The sequence below is a fragment of the Pseudoliparis swirei genome, chromosome 11 (genome assembly GCF_029220125.1).
Source record: "Pseudoliparis swirei isolate HS2019 ecotype Mariana Trench chromosome 11, NWPU_hadal_v1, whole genome shotgun sequence".
Classification (NCBI taxonomy): Eukaryota; Metazoa; Chordata; class Actinopteri; order Perciformes; family Liparidae; genus Pseudoliparis; species Pseudoliparis swirei.
The window spans coordinates 625,778-636,245 of record NC_079398.1 but is presented as its reverse complement, the minus strand read 5'-3'; the positions used below and the strand labels follow the sequence as shown (position 1 = coordinate 636,245).

The window sequence follows — 10,468 nt, the reverse complement described above, 5'->3', positions numbered from 1 at the left end:
AATGTATACAATGACATTATTTTACCAGACTACAAATCAAAGTAATAACATTATTTCTTACATAAAGACAAACGGTATAGAGTTAAGCAGGCACCCAACAGTATACAACATGCATAATGCTAACTAAAGATTGTTCATATACATAGAGGACAGCATCAAGCCCTGGCCCGGTCCCTGTTTTTATGAGTTTTTTTATAACAAAAAGTGTGGAAAATAAACTGCATCCTGACAAATGTGTAAAATTAAATACCCTTACTTATGGTATTGCTATTGTGTATATAATGAAGTTATTAGTAGTGTTAGGGATTCATTCTTTTGTCATGCTTGGCATCTTTGAATATTAATATTAAACACTGCAACCAACAGAACAGATTTGGACCTGTCGACCTGCAGGCAGAGGCCTCAACAGGGAAACCAGGGTTCCAATGAAGGGTCGGGGGTGTTCAAGAGCAGCAATGTTTAAAAAACATCCACCGCAATTAAAACTACGGTGAGGAATAATGTAAGTAAATTAAAATGATGCTCGAATCTTAAAAATGTCATTAGTCATTTCAATGTTTTCATGACAGCGTCAATCATGCCGGATAACTTAAAACCTGACCAAGCTTAGCTGCGACCACAAGCACGTGACCGTTTATCAGCTGAACGCAACTCTTTCCGTAAACGTCACATTGGCGGGAGGCAGTCGGGAGTTTGTTTAAATATACAACAGGCAGATTTCCATGACATGTATTTCTCTTCTATCCGGACGGCAGCGCTATCCCACAAATAAAGCAGTCGTTGCAAGATGTCCACTTCATCTGTGTCGAAGGTAACGAACTATTCTGACGTCATGTCGCAGATAACGTCGAGCTTCAGAAAGCCTCACGAAACTCGCTCGGCAGACACAATATGGTCAATATCACAGTTTGGTGTCTTTTGTTTGTAACTTATGGCCGTCGATATTTCAGGGCTGCTTTGTGTTCAAGCCAACTGCGAAGAAGAATAAGAAGACCACGCTCAGTTTGGGTGCGTAGAGTTATTGTGTCAAGGGGAAACGTCCTGACTTGAGAGGTCCCGACGGGGCACTCACGTGTGTTTTCTCCACAGAGGATCACTTCGTCCGTGGCTGCGACGGTGCTGAGAACAGTGAGCTACGATTCAAACTGTGTCATGATCTGTGGGACAAAATTAAAACCGACACAGAGGTAAGAACACATATTCAACATGTTGGCCATCCAACGTACAATTACACCTTTGGTCAAAGTTAAGTGTGTAAAATATAGTTCGTCTCGGATATGGTGGTGTCATTATTTGCTACATGTTTATACATTATAAACATTTTAATTACTTTTATATATGAAATATTTCAATCCCCATTGGTAGTGTCTCTATTATTATTATTATTATTATTTAAAGGGGACTGTGTACAGTTAAAACATAAATGTCACCATTTGATGTACCGGAGTGTAGCTTCAGCTGTTTTGCATCTGTAGTCTCTTGACAGACCTTACAACAAAAAACAATAACAAACAGCACAGGATAAATACACATAATTCAAAGTTACAGCACATAACAATTAAGAAAAATTTACTATTTTAAAAATAAGTATTTAAAACGATTTACAATTAAGTAATACACACCATAAAAAGCAAGTAATAAAACCATTAAAGGTAAGTAATACACACCATTAAGTCAGTTATAACAACCATTAAATCTAGTTCACATTATACACAACCAAAGCAGTGACCCCAAGACAACCAGATGTGAGATACAGCCCCAGTATGCCTTTTCAAACAATTTCACTTTGTGTCACCCATATTTTAGAACAATTTAAATATTTTTTTAAAAGGACACTCTTCAATCCTTGAAATTCGCACAGGTGTAATTATTAACATTAATTAAGCCCCTGTTGCCTTTTGGAGGGGGGCTAAGGACCTGGTGTTGTGCATGCTGGCTCATTGGAATGACACACTCGATAGAATGGGAGCGTAATTAATTTAATCAGTTACACCTGTGGTCACCCTGCTATGTCACGGCAAAATAGCTGCTGTGAAAATGGCTCAACAAAACTCAACGGTGCATTCTTTTGAACAAAACCCTTTGAAGGTGATGGAAAGCATTAAACAGGGTCTCAAAAACAATTGTTTGAGTTTGGGAGAGAAAATAAGACTTTCAACAAATGCATTTTTATATATATGTTCTGCTGTATGTAAGGCGTTACAGGATGAACTCAACAGGAACATCTTGGACAGCTTGCTGGACTTCACGAGGAAGTGCTCGTCCACTCGCCAACACAGTGACTGGGCTTCACAGATGAGGGCCAGTGAGATTCCCACAGCGGCTCTTGTGCTCGGTATGTGTTTTTTTTTAAAGCAGTTGCATGTGATATTTGTTTATTTATCTAAACCAGGGGTCAGGAACCTTTTTGCAGGTGACTTTTTCCTTGTTCCGCCCCCCACACACGCCGGCATCGGAGCTTTGCGCCGCGCGAGACTGAGAGCCGAGAAGTGTTAACGCGACACGTAGAGACAAATGACATGTTGTTGGTTAGATACGATCAATAACAGACGGCTGTTTAGTTTAATAAAAGAACAAAGACGTGCTCTTTAAGAAAAGGGACCTTAAATGACTTGTGCTGTAATCTGGGGTTTTTTATTTTTATTTTTTTTTATTTTTTCAACTCAGAATTGTCTGGGAGCCATATGCCGTCACCGGAAGAGTCATATATGGCTCGCGAGCCATAGGTTCCTGACCCCTGAGCTAGACTATCAATTTAATAAAAACATCAATCTTGTGATATGCCTGTTGATGGTTTAATGCTAATCTTAAATTGAATAATACATTTTGTCTGCCATCTTCCTTTTGATATCATCCGTAGGTGTGAATGTCCCGGACCATGACATGACCTTCCAGAGTCTGTCGGACCTGCTGCAGCAGTCTGTATCTCCTCATGTGGCATCTGTTCAGGCCAAAGAGTGTGGAGGTAAAGGATTGCTATTTTTAAGTAGGAATGGTCGCGGGTAAATCATAATTTTGTCATGGACAATCATTTATGCCTTCAAGTCTTTCTCTTGTTTGCTCTATTATTTCAGCATTGAAACATTTGATGAAGAGGGTCCTGGAGAGGTTAATGGATACTGTTGTGGATGATGACGAGGAAGAGGCTGAGCAGGCTAGTGCTCAGCTCAATAAGAGCGTGCACTGCTCCCTCAGTACACTCTGTGCTTGGTACAATGCCAAAACAAAGGTGAGGCTGTTACGCACAACTAGTGTACATTCGTTGGGATTTGCAATTGGGTCCATAAAAATAGTTTGATCACCTGAAAGCACATTTTTATTTCAGAAATCCAACACTGTCAGTCCTGGAAAAAAGCGTAGTTCTGCCGTCAGAGATGATCCGCAGCCGCCGCCCCTCGTGATTATTTTCAAAGATCTGGAGGCTTTCAACCCAAGAGTTCTTCAGGACTTCATATTAATCTGCAGGTAACTATCAATGTTGAGCTCATCAACTTCACTGTTGCGTTGACATTTTTTTACAATTTTGTTCCGTTTTTTTATTTTTTACAGAATTACAATAAAATATTTGGCAAACTTTGAAATAAATCTGCTTTTGTTTCCACCTTCTCATACACCTGAACTAGTGAAACAAAGTGACCCACTCAGTCTGTTCATCCCACACCTTGTTCAGAACATTGTCTTTTAATTGATCCAGTTTTGATTCTGCTTTGTAATTTAAAATGTAAAAACATTATTTCCATGAACATGTTCTCCATTCAACAGCCGCTACATTGAACGTCTTCCGCTGATGTTCATCTTCGGTATCGCCACATCTCCCAGCACCATCCAACATATGCTGCCCCACTCTGTGTCCTCCCTGCTGTGTATAGAGCTCTTCCAGTCCCTCTCCTGTACACAGCACCTGGCCACAGTCATAGACAAGGTAGTGTTTCCCTCTCATACAGTACAGGGGAAATACATTCAGGAAATATGGTGGAAAGTAAAATCGTCTCTCTCATCCAATTTTGTATTGTCACAGTGGTAAAATCTGTCATATTTGACAATATTTAATATAGCCTCTGCAATAGATTATATTACATAATATATTATAAAGTTATGTTTATTAATCTGAGAAGCCAAATCTGGATCATATACTGCTAAATATTGATGCATAATACATGTTAGAACTGTCATTTTGTTGTTTGCTTTTGATTTTACAATATGGCTGTCGTGTTGGCTTTTTTTAAAGAGAAATGCCCAGAAGTTAATTGTATTTCTTTGTCTTGTCTGTTTCCAGTTGATTCTGACGCCTAAGTTCCCTTTTAAGCTCAATGGTAAAGTGATGCAGGTGCTGATCAGCATCTTCCTCTACCATGACTTCTCAGTGAGAAACTTCATCAAGGGCATTCAGGTATAGAGTAACCTTCAAACCTCCAGTATGTGTCTTATCGTGGTATCCTCTGTTCGTACCGGTGATCTGTCTGTAGATCTAATTCAGTTCCTCCGCTCAACATGTGGGATACAAACATTCTGCTCTGTCGTGGTGCAGTTGGCCCTGCTGGAGCACTTTCACTCTCAGCCTCTCAGCGTATTGTGCTGTGAAAAGAAAGCGGCTCTGCTGAATGTGATGCAGCTTGGTCACCAAGACTTGGAGAGCATCAGGCAGCTGCAGTCGTTCAAGAGGTACACACACACACACTCAAAGTGGACTTGTTAAACACAACATTAAACTGATTATTCCACTTCGTTTGGATGCAAGCAGTGAAACCACATGTAACTTTTAAGTTGTTCTTGTGGGTTGGTAGCTTGTTGTATGTTTAGCTTTTAAAGTGTAAAACTAAGCCTTTAAAGCAAGTTCAACCTGTGTGTTTCCACAGGTATGTGGAGGAGCAGGAACCTCAGGACCAAGTCAATCTGCTCACGGATGACACTCATTTAAAGGTACATTCTTTGTTTTATCTCGGCACCTGATGCATTGGCCATTAATGAGTGCACGTACCCGGGCAGAATCTAATGCGTGAGTTTTTCTGATAGGAGGTTTGTCAGAAGCTGATAAAGAACCTTAGCGAATATCACAAGAACTATTATCCCATCCTGAGATGTCTCCACACTCTGACCTCGTCATTACCTCGGTACCCCCTTGGAAAACAGGCAAGAAATTACTGCTGTAGAAGTGTAGAGAACAAAAGTTTGAGACAGTTTTTTCATTGTTGTAATTGTGGCAGGTTGTTTTTGTGGCTTGATGTGTCACAGGATGTTATGTGTGTTACAGATCAGAGAGCTTCATTTAATTTGTCTGGACAAGAACGTATGGGAGAATGACGACTACCAGTCCGCCATGAAGCTTCTCAAGTAAGGCTGTAGCACCAACAAATCATTCTTCGCTGAAGGTCCTTTTGATCTGTGCCCACTGTTTGGAGATTCAGTACTCCTAAAGTCCAGTTGTGATGCGTTACTGTAACCATGTCTCATTTGGAGTAATATACAGTACAGCTCCTTAGCTAAGTTCATTTTTACTACTAAATGACAACATATTCAAGGCTATCTGGTTTAGTGTTGATCTTCCTGGGGGCCGAATAGCCATTAATATATAGTATGACAGAACTGTACTTTTTTTTTTTACTCTGGCTTTTATTATGAACAAACAGGTGTTGATTCTGTGCCTTTGCCCCTTCAGGATGCTGGCTAAAGATCAGCTGATTTCTCTGCTCCAGAGGTGTGAGGAGATTCTGCAGGCTGCCAAGTCGAAGAACATAAAGGTGGCTCTTGTCCAGCTGGAAGACATGCTCGCCAAATTTAAGCAGTTGGACAGTAAGTTATAAAAGTTAGGCAGGGCACCCACATGATGATGTTCTATAATTAGAGATTTCCACGCTCTATTCTGCTTTGACCCTGGGATAGTTTCTGTTCTTACTTTAGTAATTGAATTGGCAACACACCGTGACATTATTTTCCCGTGTTGCTAATGGCAGTAGCTGCTGAACCTCCCCCCAGTGTGGCGGACAGCATCCCCTCTCCAGTGAAAAATCTTCAGAAGAAAACGGATCTGTTCCAATTGCAGAAGGTTTGTTTGTGTTCATGAAGAATTTGATCGTCACAGCCTTTCTGCGAACATATTTTTCACCTCGTTGATGTTTATAATTCAGAAATTGACAATTGTAATTCTCATGTATTCTAGACGCTGCTGGAGATGAACGAGTCTCGGAGATCCAAGAAACTGAGTCTGTTCGAGACTCTGCGAAATGAAGCTCTTGAGTTTATCGACAGCTTAGTGAAGTCAGACATATTAACTTCTTACTCTGCTGAAAGAAACCATGTTTTTACAATTATTTAATTGCATAACTATGATTATGAATCCATCTTCTCTCCCTCCCACACAGGAGTCACCTGTCTGCCCCAGAGTCTCAGACGCTGAATGAAGTTTGCTACTACACTTCTTCTGCCACTGTGAGACGCCATCTGAACGCAACCCCTCGCACCTCCATTCAGGCTGCACTCAACATCCCCTACTATTATCTTCAGGTACTCGTGCCTCTTCATCTTATCAGGTGTGCAGCTATCTTGACACGAGCAATGGAAGTACTTATTGGAGCCTCTTCCAGAATGACCGCCTAAAGACCGAGGATGGGATTGTCTCTAACGCTGCTCCTGACGTCTGCATCGTGTACAAACTCCATCTGGAGTGCGGCCGGCTGATAAACCTCTACGACTGGCTGGAGGTTAGTTTGTATACAGACTGTCATATTTGTCCAATACGGTAATTTAACTGCACCAACCAACATCTTTTAAGGACAACAAAAAAATGATCAAACTTTAATGGTTGGAAGTTTGTTTTATTCTCTTGAGGTGTTTTGGATCAATGTTTCACATTATTGATCTGAAAAACACCGGTCCAGAATGACAGAACCTGTTTATTTGTTTTCAGGCCTATTCCACTGTGGTTTCTGCTGCTGAGGGTAATGACCCAGGTTCTGACAACTTTGGGAAAGTGGATGATGTCAAACAGTATCCTTCTTCTACAAACATTATCCACCATCTTATTACTCGTTGTGAAGAATTTGACTCCAAAAAAACATTGTAAATGTTTCTGCTATGGATGATCAACAATGAGAACTTATGTTCCTTAGTGTGTTCCAGCGCCCGTTTCATTCGAGCCGTGTCTGAGCTCGAATTCCTGGGCTTCATAAAGTCCACCAAACAGAAGACTGACCACGTGGCTCGACTCACGTGGGGAGGCTGCTGACCAAGAAGATCTGACTCCTTTTATTTAAGCGCTTATAAGAAACAACTTTGTTTCATCCCTCCCAATAAAATATATGCGAATATTGACTGATAATCATGGTCCCATGTTTTTTTTACTCATAGCTGTGTATTAAGCAAAACATTTAATGATAGTACAGAGATCATTTCGGTTTCCACAAGATGTTTATAGTACCAGCAGTGAGTCTTAAAGGCTGAGCAAACTTTCCTATACTGAAGGCACAGCTCAAATACAGATGCATAGTATAAGTTACTTGACAGACAATATTGGTGAAATTGAATGAACTTGAACCAATATTCTTACAAAAGATCAGTTAACCAAAACATCAGTACCATAGAAATGTCATCACATGCATCAAAACGATTTTTATTTTTTTTCCCAATAAGTACATTGGTTTCAAAGTGATACCAGCGAAACAAGTCAAAATAAATAAAAACACTGGTAGGGAGAATCCCCATAAGAATCGAATCACTTTATGCTCAATTTAAAAAGCAATGAACTGAGGACAAAATGCAAAGACATTCGCTCTGTTCTGTTTCTTCCCCTTCCTCTCAGATTGACCAGCAAACCGTAAGTAAAACTCTTGCACTGCTTTATCATATTTACATGTAACAAACCAAAAAAACAAGTGACAAAGCCTGGAATGCTGGGAATCATTACAAAAGTGAGAACTGTAGATACACGTACAGCAGGAGGAACATAGGCCACTGGTAAGAGGGTCCATTCATTTACATAAGGAAGCACCTAGTTGCTAACGGAGTGGTAACAACTGACAACAGCTTCATATAAACCTTAGCCCAAAGACAGAAATATGGCACGGTAAGAAAAGTTTCATTTAAACTAGCTAAACTGAATCTCTTACAATGATGAGCTTGTTTTCTTCTTTCTTGATATCACATGATAGCTTGCAGCAAGAGAAGGACGTCTTGCAAAAGACTTCTGGGCCACACTCAGGAAACATCTGGTGAAGAGGGAGAGGAGACAAAATCCAAAAACCAGACTTTTTACTTTCAACTTCAAAAGGCAGAGCTCAAACCAAGATCCCAGACTCTCAAAGGGTTGCCAGCGAGACAGGAATGTGGAACTTATTAAATTAACTCACAGCTTGCAGGTTGCTCCCCGAATCGTCGCATCAACTGATCATGTGTGAACTTCACAAAGGTGTCGTATTGTTCTGAAATATACATGACCGGATATAAGAATAACGATTGTGCAATGAACCACAAACCGTTTTAGTCCAAGTTACAATTTCCCTATTGACATGTAATAACTATCGTATGGGTCAAACATTGACGGTCAGGAATCAATTAAATTCTGTTTAAAGTGGGAAAAAGTAAACAACACGCCTGCTATGTCACAACTTTGAGGATTTGATTGCTATGTTTGCCGAGTACAGTACATAAAAGCACTTTAAGACATGACTATGGGCTCTTGTACCATTAGAATTTTACATTTCAAAGATTCAATGAGTTAAATATCCTGATCGTGATGGATAGTGATGCAAAGATAAGTGCATTAACCGACCAACTACTGCCAGCTACGCCAAACATTTGCTCTTTCCGGCTTGTGTGATCATTTGACACCTTTTAGGTTTTGCTCTGATGGTTCATCTGTCGTTCTGAGTCATAAAAACGTGCTCCATGTGTACCAACCTGCTAGTTTTGAAGTCATGGTCTCCTCATACTCCTCCCGCACAGTGTCTTCCTTTTCTTTCAGCAGGCGTTCACAGATCATTCCAACTTGTCTCAGAGTGAATAATGGCTGTTCTTTTCTAGTAGGAGAAACGCCTCCAGTAGATGTCCCTGTGCAAATCAAACAAAAACCTAAGAATCATGGCATGTATGGTATTTCTAGTTGCCCGAGTCCACGTTAGTGATTCTGGAGCGGCCTCTCCGGTGGGCAGTGTGTTACTCAACCAACCTGGCATGCTGGACACATTCATAGTAGACGACTGGGATGGGGACTCTGGAGAATAGCAGCACTCTGAATGGTGGTAGCCTGCATCCAGATGCTTCCTCTTCTGAATGCGTTTGTACTCCTGCTTGATGCTGTTGAGGATTTGTTCTAGTGGGACAAAAGAAAGTACAAAAAACAGAAAAACAGCAGTCGATCAGTGAGGACTAAAAAAAGCTGACATGTTAGGAGACGACAACTCAACTTTAACATTGGTATGCTTCTCTGTTTACTGGTTATCTTGGTTTAACGTGCTAATGCCGCTCAAGCCCCTGGCTGGTAACCAAGCAGGCCAACTTGGCCAACATTACCTGCACTAAGCCTTGACGACGACTCTCCAAATGGCGAGGGCTCCATGCTAAGATACTTCCGAGTGGACGACTGTGACACGGGGATGCATCTTCGTCTTTTAGGGGACGTCGGGCTCATCAGAGGATCGAAATCCATGGTCCTCTTTAGGGTGGCTCCACACGCCATGACTTCAGGGTTTTAAAAAGGAGAGGTGGGGGTGAAAAACAACGAAACAGAACATTAATGAAGCGAGAAATGAAGCGATCGCCTCTGTTATTTCAGATAACGACTCACCATACCTATTCTTCAACACGCCTGCCTCGTTACAGTGTGACTTGTTCTGCTAAAACCAGATCACTCCTCCGAGCAGCGCACGCTCACCACACTGCGCAGCGCAGGCGTTTTAATATTGGCTACCAAGCTAACGCGAGCTGCGCTTTGCTAGCAAATAGTCAAAAAGAAAACAAAGCTAACGTTAGCTTTGGCAGTCCCTAATGGAGCAGTGCGCTCCGGTGTATATTTTAATGAAACAGTTTCTTACCTTATTAGGGTGGAAGCTAGTCCGTCAAACTGCGGTCAACAACCCCAGTTGTTCTAAAAGTTGCTTCCCAAAAGTTGAAGTGACGATCCGCCGGCTGCGGGCCAACTGTCTGCTGTTCCGCGAGTCGACGCAACTTAGCTGCTTGTTTCTGATCTGTCGGCTTCTCTCGCTCCTAAGGTCACGTGCAAAATGCGCCGCACGGCATTCTGGGGCATGTAGTCAAACGGCGAATAAGGATAACTGAGAGGTGGATGTCGTCCTCGTTACCTGGCCTATTTAACGTAGTATCTCTACATTATGCAACATAAACGTGTTAGAGTTGTTGTAGTTATAGTTGAGCCTCGTTATGCTGTAACCCCAGTCATCAGTATGATCAGTAGATGGAAAATAATAGACAATGGATGGATGGTGTCTCTTTTGTCTCCACGGGAGGGCAGTGTTGC

At 41.4% G+C, this 10,468-nt stretch overlaps 2 protein-coding genes across 4 annotated transcripts; one reads left to right on the top strand and one right to left on the bottom strand.

Annotated features, from left to right (window-relative positions):
• Positions 1-456: 456 nt before the first annotated feature.
• Positions 457-7,315, top strand: orc3 (origin recognition complex, subunit 3). The gene is made up of 20 exons (XM_056426005.1): positions 457-811; positions 951-1,008; positions 1,090-1,187; positions 2,197-2,335; positions 2,861-2,965; positions 3,075-3,229; positions 3,326-3,465; positions 3,763-3,922; positions 4,277-4,390; positions 4,529-4,662; positions 4,857-4,920; positions 5,014-5,130; positions 5,252-5,331; positions 5,657-5,790; positions 5,952-6,043; positions 6,158-6,255; positions 6,360-6,501; positions 6,582-6,698; positions 6,905-6,984; positions 7,117-7,315. The coding sequence occupies exons 1-20, from the start codon at positions 788-790 to the stop codon at positions 7,220-7,222; spliced, it is 2,157 nt and encodes a 718-aa protein (XP_056281980.1). The 5' UTR covers positions 457-787; the 3' UTR covers positions 7,223-7,315.
• A 265-nt stretch (positions 7,316-7,580) lies between these two features.
• On the bottom strand, positions 7,581-10,148 carry LOC130201214 (akirin-2-like). Of its 3 annotated transcripts, none has more exons than XM_056426007.1 (7): positions 10,026-10,148; positions 9,779-9,925; positions 9,505-9,672; positions 9,161-9,304; positions 8,893-9,042; positions 8,343-8,414; positions 7,581-8,201 (listed from the first exon to the last, which is right to left on the bottom strand). In XM_056426007.1, the coding sequence occupies exons 3-7, from the start codon at positions 9,668-9,670 to the stop codon at positions 8,191-8,193; spliced, it is 543 nt and encodes a 180-aa protein (XP_056281982.1). In that variant the 5' UTR covers positions 9,671-9,672; positions 9,779-9,925; positions 10,026-10,148; the 3' UTR covers positions 7,581-8,190. The 3 variants fall into 3 exon arrangements, with proteins under 3 accessions (XP_056281982.1, XP_056281983.1, XP_056281981.1); XM_056426008.1 differs by having other exon boundaries at positions 9,784-9,925; XM_056426006.1 differs by lacking the exon at positions 9,779-9,925.
• Between the last annotated feature and the right edge of the window lie 320 nt (positions 10,149-10,468).